Source organism: Camelus ferus, chromosome 11, assembly GCF_009834535.1.
Source record: "Camelus ferus isolate YT-003-E chromosome 11, BCGSAC_Cfer_1.0, whole genome shotgun sequence".
Taxonomy (NCBI): Eukaryota; Metazoa; Chordata; class Mammalia; order Artiodactyla; family Camelidae; genus Camelus; species Camelus ferus.
Genome location: NC_045706.1, coordinates 64,993,395 through 65,009,736, shown reverse-complemented (window position 1 = coordinate 65,009,736; position 16,342 = coordinate 64,993,395). Strand labels below are relative to the sequence as shown.

The 16,342-nt window shown below is 37.2% G+C and overlaps 1 protein-coding gene across 1 annotated transcript in view; it reads left to right on the top strand.

The window, feature by feature from the left end:
* The first annotated feature begins 1,712 nt into the window (after positions 1 to 1,712).
* Positions 1,713 to 16,342, top strand: part of ZNF25 (zinc finger protein 25) — a 29,765-nt gene continuing 15,135 nt past the window's right edge. Inside the window, exons 1-3 of the mRNA XM_032491787.1 lie at positions 1,713 to 2,177; positions 3,495 to 3,600; positions 3,713 to 3,827. Of these exons, the coding sequence (XP_032347678.1) occupies positions 3,813 to 3,827 (15 nt within the window). The 5' untranslated portion in view covers positions 1,713 to 2,177; positions 3,495 to 3,600; positions 3,713 to 3,812. The remainder of the gene's footprint in view (positions 2,178 to 3,494; positions 3,601 to 3,712; positions 3,828 to 16,342) is intronic.

Here is a 16,342-nt window from a genome sequence, read left to right as displayed (position 1 = left end):
ATATGCATGTTCTCTTTCTCAACCCTAGCCCCTAACTGCAATAAAAACCAGGCCACTCCTTCCCACACTTTTTCAAATCACTCAGGTAAGTTCTGGATCAGCTTGGGTGCTACCCTGCTCTGCCCAGAGAGTCCCATGATGTGAGTAAAAAATCTTTTTACATTCTCTTGGTGCATGTGTGTCTTGACACCCAAACCAAATTTGGGGTTGAGTGGTTTTAATCTGTCCTCTGTGGGGCCACTTCCATCCTGGGAGCAGAATAATCTAGAGAATGACCACCACGACCTTGAGGTCTTTCTTTCTTGTTTTTGTCTAGCTAACTGGTTTTGTTGCCTGATGGGAAGCATGTGCTTTGAGCTCTGCTGTTTTATGCCGCACTTGCTGGGTCTGGCCTGAGCCTCTGCCTCTGCCTCTGCCACAGATTTAACTGACCAAAGCTGGAAATAGCACTGAATTGAGTGTAATTGGTGTTCAGGGACAGGAGTGTGGAACAAGGGTCCTTCTCTGGATCATGTGTTCGGGTCATGGGTTTTGGCCCAGACCTATCTGTGTGCCTAAAATTGAATTGTGTGTCTCAACTCTGACATAAATTGTAACAGACACTAGGATCCTGGATTCTACCTTGTGATTGTTGGTTGAATCTCAACCAGGCATTTTTCTCCACTGTACAGTCATGACTTAAATGAGGCATTCTATAGAAGCCGCATCTCTCTTACCATTTTCAAGCTGCAGGCTTCACAGAATGTAACAGCTTACTAAAACAACTTTGAAATCAATTAAATAAAACACAGCACATTTATCAAACCTCGGGGATGAATTGTAATAAAGAGCCTGACTATAGTTCTAGTATAAAAATTTAGTATTTTTTAATTACTTTGAGTGAAAACTCAATAGTTGGCACAAGAGTAAACTGATGTCATAAAATTGCTGACCAGGAAATCAGCATACATTCAGTATTATTCCTTAGTGAACAGTCAAAATATTTTATACCATTAGCATAATATTAGAGTAAAAATCTCATGCGAGTGCGCACCTAACATTAAGCTTTCTTTTTCTTTTGTAAAGATGATATGAGTGGGATTCCTCTTCCGTTTCAGTTTATATGTTTTCTCTTCCTTGCATGTTTCGTGTATCAGTTGCATAATTTTGCAAGCTTGTATTTCAAAGATAAAGTCAGCTGTTACAGGGCCTTATTCTTTGCACTACTGTACTTGGTTCCAAGGGCTTTCTTTAAATTACTATCGCTATTCATCGCACCAACTCAAGATAGTTTTCTGTTTTCAAGGCCCCAGGCTGAGGATTGCCAGTTCTAGTCAGCTACCACTGTGAGCAACGAAAGGACCTGTCCAGCAGCAAACACTCAGACCGCCGGACGAGGCCGAACCTCACGACGTCAGCCGCCAGGCTGCCGCAGCGGAGGCTCCTGGGAAGCGGAGCTCCCGCGCGCGGCGCCGGGGCGCCTGCCGCGCATGAGCAGTCCCAGCTCCTTCCCGCCGCCGCCATTTTCTCCGTCTCACACCCCAGGGGGGAGAGGATCAGGAGCCTCCAGGTCTGCGCGGCGCCGCAGAGGGCGGGGCCCGGAACCTGCGCGGGCCTGAGCCGAGGCCGAGCCCCTGCAGGTGTGTCGCAGGCCTCTCCGCGGGCGCGAGGCCGGGGACGGGGGGAAGCCGGGTCTCCGCGGCTGCGCCGAGTCGGAGAACCTGGAAGCCGCCGCCCCTCTATGAGCGCCGGCCTGGCCGCGGAGGAGGACTGGGGAGGGAGCCAGGCCGGCGGCCCGGCGGGGAGGCTGGTCGTCCGCAGTCGGGATCCTTCCCAAGAAGCCACGTTTCTCGCCCTGCGCGCGAGGGGCGGCTCGAGGAGGCCCGGGGCGCCGGGCATAGCGGGGACGGCCGCGCGGAGGGGACGGCCGCTTGTGACGTGGGTGCCAAGCCCGTCACGTCCGGGCTGGCGTGGCGGCGGCGCGGGCTGCGGGAGACGTGGCGTTGTCAAGCCTGGGGGACCTGGGCTCTGCTCCAGCGCCCGCCAGTAAATAGGGCCGGTTAACCTCGGTACGACTTCGGATACTCATCTGCATAATTATGATAACCGTTAGGGTCGCTTTTTGTATTGAATAGGGTAGTGTTTATACAAAGCATGTTAAGGACTCAATAAAGGTGAGCTGCTTTTATCATTACAAGGTATGCTGTTCTTTTCATTATTGGCTCATTTAATCATCTTAATCATCGTAACCATCCCTTGAATCGGTATTAACCACCTCCATTTTAATAAATACGAATACTAAAGGTTCAAAGAGAAATTAGCTTGCCTTGAATTAGTAGGTGGGATTCAACTCTCACTTGTTTTGCTCTGTAGTTCATGCTGTTTCCCACCCTAAAATCCACAGTCTTAAGTTGTATTTAGTGCAGTGATTGTCTCTTGAGTATCACCGGAGTGGAGTGGACCTAATCTTACCATGTAGTATTCTATTTCCAAATATTCTTGAGGCTTCCTCAGAACTCCTGGGTAAAAGGTTAAGTAAGGCCCTTCCTGTGTTCTCTAACCTTTTCTATTTTCAGACGATTGTTAAACATGTAAATTTAAACCATAGTTGAAACGCTGAATTTTAAGTTTTACTGGAGAAGCTGAGCATCTTATTCAGGCCAGAGACTAGTTTCTAGAGAGAAGAAACGGGACAGACTTTTTTAAAACAGAAAACTGCTGTTTCATCTGTGCTCCATGTTATGAAAGTGATGTCATACATAATGCCTTATTGGCTGGTGTATCTCGGCAAATTAAGTGGGCATTTTGTAAGCATCAGGGCAGCACTGGAAGTGGTTTCTTCTGTGTATGAGAAGGACCTAGGCATTATGGCATCTAGTTACCTTTTGCTCTGTACATGAAGTGCCTGTTTTGGGATAATGGTGCTGAATAGCTATTTTAGAAGTTAGATTTGTGTCATTGTCAGCAGATTAGATGGCCAAGTCAGAATTCATCAAAGCCTAATTAAATTTTGCCCTAGGAGAGGACAGTGAATTCCAGGGTACTGTTGGATTTGTGGTGCTGAATTGAAGCCCTGTAGAATCAGAATTGTACATGATTGTTCGAAATTCCCTAATTCCTTTTCATGTTTAAGATAATAGCATTGAAACTAAGACAGTCACCAAGTTTGTTAGTAGCAGGGCTTAGCATAGAATTGGTCTCCTGGTCCACTATACCATTATTTTAGTCAAAACAAGGTTCCTAGAGAAGTGATTTTGAAAAAACTGAAATTTAGGGAGAAGAAACATCTTATTTTTGACAGCTCTGAAGACGTCATAACCTTGTGGGGTTTATAATATTAATAGAATAAATCGTTATAACATGTAACTTAAAAACTTTTCCATATCAATAGATATTTCTCTTCAACATCACTTGCCAGCATAGAGCTCCACACTGTGGGTATGTATTATTTGCCTTGATTAACCTAATCTGCTATTATTGGCCATTTAAGTTTTCAATTTTTTTGTGTTATTTAGTAAATGGACACATAATTTGCAAAACGGCCAATAGGAAAGAAAGGTTTATGTTCACTCAAAAATGTCCCAGTTTCATCAAGATTATATCAGAGTCACCAGTGGACAGGTGGGTACTCCCTTATCTTATCACGGTCCTTCCTATTCCTTCTCAAGACTCAAAGGGACATTTTCCCAGAGGTTTATCTTTTACTAAAATGTTGTATGTAAATTTCTCCCAGGTGATTCCTGAGCTGCAAGATAAGGTCTCTTATGACTTCTGTCTTCCGTCTTTCCCTGTTCTGGCTTCATAGTTCTATACTTTCCCAATAGCAGGAGAAAATGAACAAATTCCGGGTGAGTCGTTTTTTTAGCTCTTACTTTTTTTTCACTGTGTGTGCACGTGTGTGTGTGTGTTTAGAAACTTTTATGGAAGAGAGCCATTATATTAAATTAGAGAAGTGGAAATAGTTAAAAATCACCCTTAGGGAAAATACTGATTGAATACTACAGCATTTCCAAGGTATGGTCTGCAAACCCCTGGGAACCCCAAGACCCATTCAATGGGTCTGTGACGTCAAAACATAATACCAAGATGCAGATTGCCTTTCACACTGATGACATTTGCACTGATGGTGTAAAAGCAACAGATTGCCGCCTGTTTTGCATGAATCAGGACAGTGACACCAGTGACACTGTATTCCTCTGCAATGTACACATAGTAAAAAATTGCCACCTTTACTTAAGGATATCCTTGATGAAACAGTAAAAGTTATTAATTTTATTAAATCTTGACCCCTGAGTACACATCTTTTTAATATTCAGTGTGATGAAATGGGAAATTCACAGAAAGCACTTCTGCTGTGTACTGAAGTATGATGGTTGGTTGCCTTGAGGAAAAAGCATGTGTGCAATTGTTTGATTTGTGAGCTCACCTAGCCACTTTTTTCATGGAATACCATTTTTACTTGAAAGAGCAACTGGCGGACCAACTATGGTTATTTAGAGAGTATTCAAACATTTTCTTAAAAATGAGTGAAGTGAGCCTGTCGTTTCAAGGAAAATAACTGTTAGGATTTGTTGCTGGTGTTAAAAGTTCAGCTTTCAAGTGAAAATGAGAATGTCTACCACTGTGAAGTTGACAAAATCTAATACTTAAAGACTTTTCTGATGAAATTGGAGAGGTTATTAACAAATGCGATTTTTTCAATATTAAATTAAATATGTCAACATTTGAGTAACATTTCTGATGTATGTGCTCAGAGGCAAACTCAAACTGTTTAAGAGGACAGAGCGGTAGAAGTAAGGAACAGGGAATAAGTCGGTTACGGAATGCCACTCTAAAAGGTAATATTTGAGGAATGTCTAGTAGATTAGAGACAACCAAGTAGATCCCTGGAGAAAGAGCATTCTACATAAAAGGAACGGCAAACACATACATCCTGAGGCATGTTCAGAAACAGTATTTAGGACACCGAAACTAGAGAGATTTTATGTATTGATTAGTTAAAAATTTTAAAAATCATACTTTATGCAAGCAAAGGAATGTATATAATGTATATGTATAATTTAGGGAGCATTGATATGTAAACCCCAGTGTATCCTCTATCTGGGTTAAGCAATAGAAATTACTTGTACCTTTGAAGCCCAAGTGCCCTTCCTTAATCTCATCCCACCATCTCCCAGAGAAAAGGAACCCTAAATTCTGTGGTAACCATTTCTTTGCTTTTTAAACTTAATTTTTCAAAATGAAACAGTGTATTTGGCAAGTAATTAAATGCCCAGCCCTTTGTTAAGCACTTGCCATAGGCTGTCTAACATAATCCTTACAGCCACCTTTTGAAGTGTTACTACTATACCATAAATTTTCAGTGTGGACATTATCTGTTTCTAATTAAGTGTCATAACCTTTGGACATGATGGTGGAGAGAGACTCTAGAAAGAGGGAGAAATAAAGTTAAATTTTTTGAGCTTTCTCCTACTTTAACCTATTCTACAGTTCTTCTTCAGTCAGTCTTGAACACGTTTGTATGTTTTATGTGGGAATTTCCTGATCCAGGATTCATTCAGGGGCGCCGCATGTTTTCCTTACCTTATGCTCTGTAACTGGTCTCTGAATGGCCAGTCGGGGACAGCAGAAATGACTAATGAGCCTTTTTGTTTTTTGAAGCAATTTTGAGTGTAGTCATCACTACCAACTCTTGGAAAAGTTTATTTTATGCAGATAATTGGATTTTTGGTTTGTTCTTAGGCATTTGGCCTGATTAGAAGAAGATCCCTTTTTTTATTCCTTCCCGAATCTCTTTAGCTCTACTGGCATAAATTTCTTCTGTTTGAAAACATTCTTTACAGTTAATGTTTTCATTCTGCTTGTTTGCTTTAGTGAGGGTCTGCTGGCAGAAAATTCTTAGTTTTCTTTATACGAAATATTCATGAAATTTTTCACTGTTCATAGAAATCTTGGTTGACAGTTCTTTCCTTTCAAAACATTGAAAAGCATTCACTGTCTTCTACTACTGATGCTGTTGAAAATTCATCTGTTAGTTTATCAGACCTTTGAAATAAATCTGTCTGTTTTGAGCTAGCTGCTTTTTAAGATATCTTTTATTCTAATATGTTTATATGTGTATTTCTTTTTATCTTAATGAGATTTATTGTACTTCCTTTGGGTTGAGAATTTAAGTGTTTTGAGTATTACATTGGACCTCCTTTATTGACTTTTTTTTTTTTGCTTTATTTTGTTTACTGCTTAGTTTAGAGATTACAACAAGCACCAGTAACATGACGGTGTCTTCAAATAATACTATATTTACTCATGAATAATGTAATAAACTCATACGTATAATTGTATTTACACCCTTCCCATCCTGTGGTCCTTGTCTTATATCTCACTTGTACATATATTTTTAACCCCAAATATTTTTATTTCTACTTTAAACAATATTAATATTTTAAAGGAAATAGGTGTGTGTGTGTGTGTGTGTGTGTGTGTGGGTGCGTGTGCGTGCGTGTGTGCGTGCGCAGATAAGATGGTCTTCTATGTTTATGTACTTATCTGCTTTGGGCACTCTCTATTCCTTCCTGCTCAGTCTGGGATGCTCTCTAATACCTATTCCCTGCAGCCTAAGCAACTCACTTTACCATTTCATGTCGCTTAGCACTGATGGTGACAAATTAACTTGGCTTGCCTTTCTTAAAATGTCTTTATTTCACCTTGGTTTTTGAAGGATATTTTGCCAGATATAGAACTTTATGTCAAGAATTTTCTTTGTTTCTGTAGTTTTAGGATATCTTTTTCTTCTGGTTTCTGTTGTTCCTGTTGAGAAGCTAGTCTTCATCTTACTGTTAGCCACCTAAATATAATGTGTCTTTTTCCTCTGTGCTTAAGATTTTCATTTTATCTTTAGTTTTCAATAGACTGTGATGTGTGTAGGTAGAGTTTATTTTGCATTTATCCCTTTTGAAGGATAATAGAGTTTTATGGGCCTTTTATCATTTTGGAAAATTCTTGGACACTCTTCAGATATTTTCTTTGCTTCGTTCTCTCTTTTTTTCTTTCTAAAATCCCAATTATACAAATGTTGAACTACATATATATTGTCCCAAATGTTAAGATTCTGTATTTAGTTTGGGGTTTTTTTGTGTTTGGTCTTTTAGTTTGGATATTTCTATTGAGATGACTTTTTTCCAAGTTCATGGCTTTCTTCTTTTGTTCTGTTAGTTCTCTTCATTCATAAGCCCACAGAATCCACTTCTGACATTGTATCTTTCAATTCTAAAAATTCTTGTTTTTTTCTTTTTGTTTTTCTTTCTCTGCTAAGATTCCCCATCATTTCATTTATATTCTCCAATTTTTTATTACTAGGTCATTTAAAAGTTTTATTGTAATTACTTTAAAGTCCTTATCTGCTAATCAACATCTAGGTTATCTGTGGATCTGCTTCAATAGGCTTCATTCTTTAGTATGAATCAAAATTTTCTACTTCTTTGCATGTCTCATAATTCTTTATTGTGTGTTAGACATTATGTATAAAAGTACAGTAGAGATTGAAGTACATAATACCTGCAGAAAAAGGCACATCCCTTCCTCTGTTTGCTAAGTCCGTCAGTGTGTCGTTGAGCTGGCCCCGAGCTTTATTCTAGATACAGTTCACCACTGGCTTCAGATGATTTGAGGGCAGGGTCAAGGCTTTGCCTTCAGCAGGGCTTCGGTTGTGAACACACCAGAGCTCCACTGATGTGCTTGCAGCTTGCAACCGGCGTTTCTTTGGGGCGACTGAGGGGTTCCTGCCCTGTAGCGATTTCACTGCCCGACACATCCCTCCCTGCCCTGGTGCTCTGCTCCCAGCCTTCGGAGGGTTGTTGCCACACACTCAGTGAAGGCCCATGGCGAAAAAAATGGTTGCATGTTCATATTTCAGAGCAGCTATGTAAATTATGCAGCCTTCTGTTTGGTTCCAGAAACTGCTTCCCCAGCTTAAAATAAACTTACTACTTTTGAGACATTTAATGGGACATAAAAGAAGTCCTACAGAAACTAAGCTTCTGTTTGGGGGCCTCTTGAATATGAAATCACCAGTCAGTCACCAGGTAGTATCAAAAGGCAAGCTGTTGACTTGCTTTGTGACTAGGGCACTTGGGACTTTTAATACATCACACAAGCCCACAAGCAAACATTAAAAGTTGTTGAAAGTTGGACTTGTTTCTGTAAGTTGTGATTTTCTTTTCTCTTTTGAAATATTTGTCTCTTCTGAATTTTTTCCTTTGTTCACCTTTGGATTCTCAGATCTCTGCTTTTAGAAAACATAACTTTCTAGTTTAGGGGCTTGTTCTCGTTGTTAAGATGAGATCAACTTCCCTTTTGCTTCTCTACATTCTATTCAAAACTTGTTTTTTATCCTTACTCTAGAGATGCTACCTCTGAACTGCTTTCTGCTCTATAGTTTTGCCCTGGCTATGAAATTTGAAAATGCCCTGAAAATTCTAAGCAGATATGTAGGACTCATCCCAGTTAATTTCACTTTTTTCTTAGATCTTGGTCCCTTAAATTCTGGTGCTTAGTTCAATATTTAATGTTTCTGTACATCTATTTTTCATGTGTTAGGGGGATTTTGTTTTTGCTTTTATTTTTCTTTTTGTAAATTGAAGTTTGACTTATTTACTTTTCAATTGTAGTAAAATATACATAAAAATTTACCATCGTAAGCCATTTTAAGTGTGTAGTTCTGTGACATTAAGCACATTCACATTGTTGTGCAGTCATCACCGCCACCTACCTCCATAACTCTTCAACATCCCAGACTGAAACTCCACACATTAAACACTAACTTCCCAATATCCCTCACCCCACACCTTGGGAAAAACCATTCTACTTTCTGTCTCTATGAATTTGACTACTCTAGGTACCTCATATAAGTAGAATCATACAGTGTTCATCCTGGCTTATTTCACTCAGAACAGTGTCTTCAAGGTTCATCCATGTTGTAGCACATGACAGGGTTTCCTTCCTTTTAGAGGCTGAATAATATTCCATTGTGTGGATGTACTACGTTTTCTTTATGCAGTCCTTTCTTGATGGACACCTGGGTTGCTTAGACTTTGTAGCTGTTATCATGAACATTGGCTTACAAATATTTGTTTGAGTCCTTGCTTTGAATTCTTTTGGATACATAACTGGGAGTGGAATTTCTGGATCATATGGTAATTCTGTGTTTAATTTTTTTTGAGGAACTGCTATACTGTATTTCATAGTGGCTGCACCATTTAACATTCCCACTGACAATGCTCAAGGGTTCCGATTTCTTCACATCCTTGCCAATATTTGATATTTTCTCTTTTACATTGTGTGTGTGTGTGTGTGTTTTTTTTTGAGAGTAGCCACCTAATGGGTGTGAAGTGGTTTGTGCTCTATTTTTATTTTATTTGCTTTTTAACTTACAGCAGAATTCACTCTTTTTGGATGTAAATTTCAGTGACTTTTGACACGTGCATAAGACATGTAATCATCACCACAGCCAAGATACGGGACAGTTTAATCACCTCAAAATTTCCTTGGTTCCCTCTGTGTAGTTTTCCCATCACTAATTCCTAGAAATCACCAATTTATTCTTCATCCCTAATGTTCTGCCTTTCCCCAGTGTCATATAAATTGAATCATATAGTATGTGGTTTTTTGAGACTACCTACTTTCATTTAGCATGGTGCATTTGAGATTTGATCATGCTGTTGGATGTATCAATAGTTAGTTCTTTTTTATTGCTAAATAGTATTCAGTTATATGTGTCTAGCTCATTTATTTATCTATTCATCAGTTCAAAATATTTGGGTTTCTGGTTTTTTTGGCAATTATGAAAAGAGCTGTTACAAACATTTGCATTCAGATATTTGGGTGTACACAGATTTTCATTTCTCTTGGGTAAATACCTAGGCATGTGACTACTGGGTCACATGGTAAATATATAATTAACTTTATAAGAAAATGCCAGACTTTTCCTGACTACTGTGTATTCTTACTGCAATGTATCAGAGTTCCACTTGCTTCCCATTCTTGTCAGCACTTGGTATTTCAGGGTTTTTTTTTTTTAAGTCATTCTGATAGGTGTGCAGTGGTATGCCATTATTGCTTTAATTTGCATTTCTCTAATGACTAATGATGTTGAAAATATCTTTTGGTGTGCTTATTTGCTATCCATATATCTTCTTTTGTGAGTGTCTATTCAAATTTTCTGTTCATTTTTAAATTGGGTTGTTTTGTTAATGATTTTGAGAGTTCTTTATATGTTCTGGATACAAGTGCTTTGTTAGATTTGTGATTTTCAAATATTTTCCTCACTATCTGTGGCTATTCTTTTTACTCACCAAAAAGTGTCTTTCACAAAAATTTGATGAACTCCAAACAAATTTTTCTTCTTAGTGTCTTTTGGTGTCATCTCTAAAAAGTTTTTGCTTATCTCAGAGTCACAAAGACTTTTCCTATCTTCTAAAAAATTTTGTAGTTTTACATTTTATACTTAGGTCTATAATTCATTTTGAGTTGATTTTTGTATAAAGTATAACTTATTGGCTGAGGTTCATTTTTGTATACAGATGCCCATTTTTTACAGTGCCATTTATTGAAAAGCAAATGTATATATGTTATCTTAATACGTATTAACTTACTGTGTATATGATAGATACAGAAATAATTATAGATATGTGTATATGCATGAGTTAATATACAAACATACATTTACTGTCTGCTGAGAGGGCCTGTAAGCAGTGACACCTCGGTAGCAAACCTAGCACACAGATCTTGGTTTTAAAATATCATTCTACAGTAACAGGAACCAGAATTCCATGGAGAGATTGATTGATTGTAGGTCTAAGGCAAGGGTATACAAGATAAGCACAGAGCATTCCGTAGTATCAGAGAGTAAGGAAGTGCTCAAAAACAAAGTGATGTGGGCATGTTAAATGGACACACCTTTTTCTTAGATTCTAGAGTTCTGAAAAACGTTGATTTCTGTCAGTTTTTTCCACCTTAATGGTTGCCTCATTGGAGGGACCAATTCTTGAAGCTCTCCACTTTACCATTTCTTATGACATCACTCATGTTCAAAGGTTTTTAACTACAAATCCAGTTTATTTAATAGATATGGGACTATTCAGCTTAGGTATTTCTCCTGAGTGAGTTTTGGTAGTTTGTTTCTTTCAAGAAATTGGTCCATTTCATCTTTCATCATAAGATACCAAATTTATATGCATAGAATTGTTCAGTGTGCCCTTATTATCCTTTTAATGTTTATGAGGTATGTAATAACTGTCCTCCTTTTCACTTTTGACATTGTTAACTTTTAGTTTCTGTTTTCTTGGTCATTCTAGATACAGCTTTTTCAATTTTCTTGATCTCTAAGAGAACCAACATTTATCATTGTTATTTTCCAATAACATAAACCAAATGCTCAGCTGTTGTTTCCAAGTAACTTTTTCAGGTATCTTTCTGTTACTGATTTTCAGTTTAAATTGGCTATAGTCAGAGAATTTATTTGAATAATTTCAATTATTTTGAGCTTGAGATTTGTCATCTGGCCAGAAAATGGTCTTTCAATGAGTATCTGAATGAGTATCCCATGAAAAGATGTGAGCACTTTGTTACCATATTTTTTAGTATCTTGGAAGGACAGTGTGGTTGTTTAGTATATAGAATAGTCTTTCCTTTTCACTGTGTCTGTAAACAATCCATTTTAACTTCCATAGTTTCCTGTTATGGCTATTCCAGAAATAAGTTCTCATTAGTTTCTTTTATCTGTTGGCTATTATTTCTAGTTTGCCATGTTCTTTTCCTTCTTGGTTTCTTTGAAGTGTAATCTAGGGCTGTGCAGAATAGGTGCATCATTTGTATGCTTTTGAAATCCTTATGTTAATGAAAACATCTTTTCTTAATCCTTGAATTAAAATTTGGCAGGGCATGGAATTTTAGATTCAAAACTTTTTCCATTAAAAATATATGTGTATCCCTTCTTTGCCTTTTAGCGTTTGGTTCTATATACAAGAAGTCACATGCCAGTTTTATTCATATCCTGTTAATTGCTTATGTGATATTGCTATATGGTAAGAAAATAGTAATTGTAATTACTTCATCAGAAGTGTTATTTTTTTTAAAACCCATATATATTACAAAAGAATAAATCATCTCTCTGTGTAATACAGTTTTGTGTTTTTCTCTTTTGCTGTCTTGTGCCCATATTCAGTGGCCTTTATTAGTTCCTCTTCTTTATGTGGTGAGCTCTTCTCATCAGCTTTTGCTTTATGCTGGATAATCTTTGCTTTTTTTTTTTAAGTGAGGAATCACATAAGCTTGACATTAATTTCAGTTTCCTAGCCAAACCTGTCTCTCTGCTGTCCTTGTCAAATTGTAGCCCTTCAACTCTGAGCAGAGAGAAGCTTTCCTGAGTTCTCTGTTAGGATGTGTATCCAAAAGATGGCTTCTCTTATCTCACCTTGTGAGTTCTTTATCTTCCAAAAATGTCTCAAGTTGTCTTATTTACTAATTACAGCTTTCACTCCTTTGCTGTGCTTTTATAGTTATTCTACTTGGACTTTTTACATTTGAATTTTGAGCTAGAACTGGCCTTTATTTGTGACACTCTTCTTTCTTTGGTTTTCTAAACATTCTCCTGGCCTCCTTAGATTTAGCTAAGTTTTATCAGGCTTTGTGGTCTTGGCCTAGTTTCTGTTGCCACCATCTCAAATATTGCTGCTTCTGCATATCCTTTGGGGGGGGGACTCTTCTAGAACCCTATTTTTCATATATGTGAAAATATAATTTACGTAAATTTACTTACATGCATATCTTCCAGAATGGACAGTTCCAGCTATATGTTCCACAATCATGTCAGACACAGAATGAATAAATTCACCTGATTGCCTCCTTTTGCCCAACTTACTTTTTTTCTTGTTTTCCCAACTTGTTTTATGGATTTCCTAGTTGCCAGAGAATAATGTTAGTTGGTAACAAATATCTCCATACACCATAACCTGCTCTTACTGAGTAGCTAGGAGACAGGAAACTAATTTATGTGTAAGTTGGGAGATCATTGTCAGAATAGCAGAAACAGCTTGTGAGCTCATTCCAGAGCAGTAAGTCAGGAGGGAATTGATGGGAGAAAAGAGATGGTGATGCCATAGCTCTAAAGGAATGTAAGATCAAGTAGGCATACTGCCAGAAGCAGAGGCTCTTACTCTGACTGGAGAAAGATGTGGAAGAGGTTTGAAACCCGTGGGACCCAAGCACTAGCACTAGAAGTAGAAAAGAAGGGACTTAAAGTGTATGCAGGAACACCGGTGGCAGCTTGGAACAGGCAATAACTCAGAGGAAAAGAAGGAATCGCTTGCTTGCTTGGTAGTAAAGGCAAGTAAGAAAATAAATAACTGAAATCTGGTGACCTAAAAACAAAGAATACAGTATCACAGAATCTACAAACCATTCCCAATGTGCTAGTTTCTTAAAGGCTGTGAAAATATTATACCAACAGAAGAGAGAGCTTTTGAGTTAAGAACTAGAGTAACCCTTTCATTTCTTCCCTCTATCAATGTTTATCTACATTTGATTCATGAACAAAAAAAGCTGCTCAGATCCATATAATACTAACATAAGAAGAAAGCAGAAAATGTGAATTAACAAGTTTTTAGTTGGTATATTCTTTCCCCATATAAACACAAAGTAGAGGAACACACAACTCTTCAGTATTAAGTAATTTCAGATAGGAAGGAACTTTAAAAACCAGAGATTGAAGATGTATGATAGAAATTGGGAAAAAGTGAATGTTAGTAGATGAGTTAACTCAGGAAAGAAATAGTAGAGCAGAGAACATCTCAGATAAAAAGGTTAAATTACAGTGTACCTAAGGGGGAAGAAAGATGAGCCAAAGTACAATAAATGGCATACAGGAGAGGAATGGGAAGAGACCATGGTGGTGGGGGAAAATAAGATTGGACAAGGATGAGGAAGAGAGTAAGAAAAAGTAGAATCCCTAAATAACAAAAACTAAGTAGTGGAAGATAACTAATACTTAAAACTATAATCCAAGGAAACTTCCCATAAAGAAAAGGAAAACTGAATTTACATATTGAAAAGGCTCTGTGTGCCAAAGAGAATTGACCTAGAGTGGGAAACACCAAGAGAGATTCTAATAAAATCACTAGACTTATTTAAAAGTTAAAAAAAGAAAAAGTCCTCTGGGTCTCAGGGAAAAATATCTAAATTACTTGGCAAGGGGAGAACATTAAGTTGACGTAATCCTTGTAAGCAACATATAAATACATAAAACAAGGGTAGTAGAACTGAGTATTTTTTCTTAAGAAAGTGTGAAGCAAGAATTTATATGCAGCCAAGATGTTCTTCAAATGAAAAAACTACATTTCAGATTCTATGAAATATAAATAAAGCAGTGATTGGAGGAAATTTTATAGCCTTAAATAGTTCTGTCGATAAAAGTGAAAGAATGAAAATAATTAGCATTATGGCTATAGCCATTACCAAACCATACAGACACTGGGGTGGTTAGCCTCCCACTTTCTCCCAGTAGTTAATCGATGAATTTCCAATTAATTACCAGGTTATTATGCTTCTGTCCCACACTGCTGTCACTTTAATGTAAGTCACTCATATATGTATTCTAATTTTCTAACATCTTTCTGATGTGCTATTTGCCTCTTCTATTGTGTATAAGAGAAGTCCACATAGTATGAAATAGAAGAATATCTATTCATATTTTTCTTTTACATAAATACAAAAATAAATGAAAACTTGTCAGTTTTTAATGAACTAATATATGTAAATGTATGATAAATTAATAAGCAGATATCAATTTAGTGAGTATACAAAATATATTTAAAAGACAAATTCAGACTTACTTCATGTTCTGTAACCTGACTTGACTATCACCTTCTAATTACTCTTGGTCCTATACCCTATTCTCATACTGTCTTATATGTAGTTTCCTAAATTGTCACTTTTTTCATACATCTATGCCTTTGCCCATTCTATTTTCTTTATTCCTAAAGTTTACATTAGTCAGTTTGATCCCTAATAAAATCTAACTTGATAATAAAGAATGCAAATAACTATCCCCATCTATGGCTACCTTTTTTCTGATTAAAATATAGTTGATGTGCAATATTGTTACTTTTAGGTGTACTACATAATGATTTGACATTGCATACATTATGAAATGATCACCACAATAAGTCTAGTGCCATGTGACCCCATACAAGGTTATTACAGTATTACTGACCATATTCCTTATGCTGTATATTACATCCCATGACTTACTTATTATTTAACTGGAGGTTTGTATCTCTTAATCTCCCTCACCTATTTTGCCCACCACACCCACCTGAGACAGCCTCCCTCTGGCAAATAACCATTCGTTCTCTGTATCTATGAATTTGTTTTCATTTTGTAAGTTTGTTTTGTTTTTTAGATTCCTCATATAAATGAAATTATGTAGTATTTGTCCTTTCTCTTATTTCACTAAGCTACTACTCTATCCATCCATGTTGTTGCAGATGGCAAGATTTCATTCTTTTTTTAAGACTATGATTCCATTGTGTGTGTGCATATATATGTGTGTCTATATCTATATCTTTGTCTCCTTTATCTGTTCATCTCTCCATGAACACTCAGGTTGCTTCCATATCTTTGCCATTGTAAATAATGATGCAATGAACATTGAAGTGTATGTATGTTTTCAAATTAGTGTTTTTGTTTTCTTTGGGCAACTACCCAGAAGTGAAATTCCTAGATCATATGGCAGTTGTATTTTTAATATTTTGAGGAACCTCCATAATTTTTTTCTAGCAGCTACCTCAGTTTACCAGCAGTGCACAACAGTTCCCTTTTCTCTATATCCTGGCAAACACTTGTTCTTTGTTGTCTCTTTGATGATAATTGTTATGACAGGTGCAAGGTGACCTCATTATGGTTCTTATTTGCATTTCCCTGATGATTAATGATGTTGAGCATCGTTTCATTTGTCTGTTGGCCACCTATAGGTCTTTGTTTATTCATGTTCTCTGCCCATTTTTAAAATTGGGTTTGTTTATTTGATATAGAGTTGTATGAGTTCTTTGTGTATTTTAGATATTAACCTCTTTGGGAATATATTGTTTGCAGTTATCTCCTCCATTCAGTAGGCTGCCTTTTCATTTTGTTGATAATTTCCTTTGCTGTGCAAAACCTTTTAAGTTTGATGTAGTCTCATTTGTTTATTTGTGCTTTTGTTACACTTAACCTGAGGAAACAAATCCAAAAAAAATTGCTAAGATGGATGACAAAGAGTATACTGCCTATGTTGCCTATGTTTTCATCCAGGAGTTTTATGGTTTTAAGA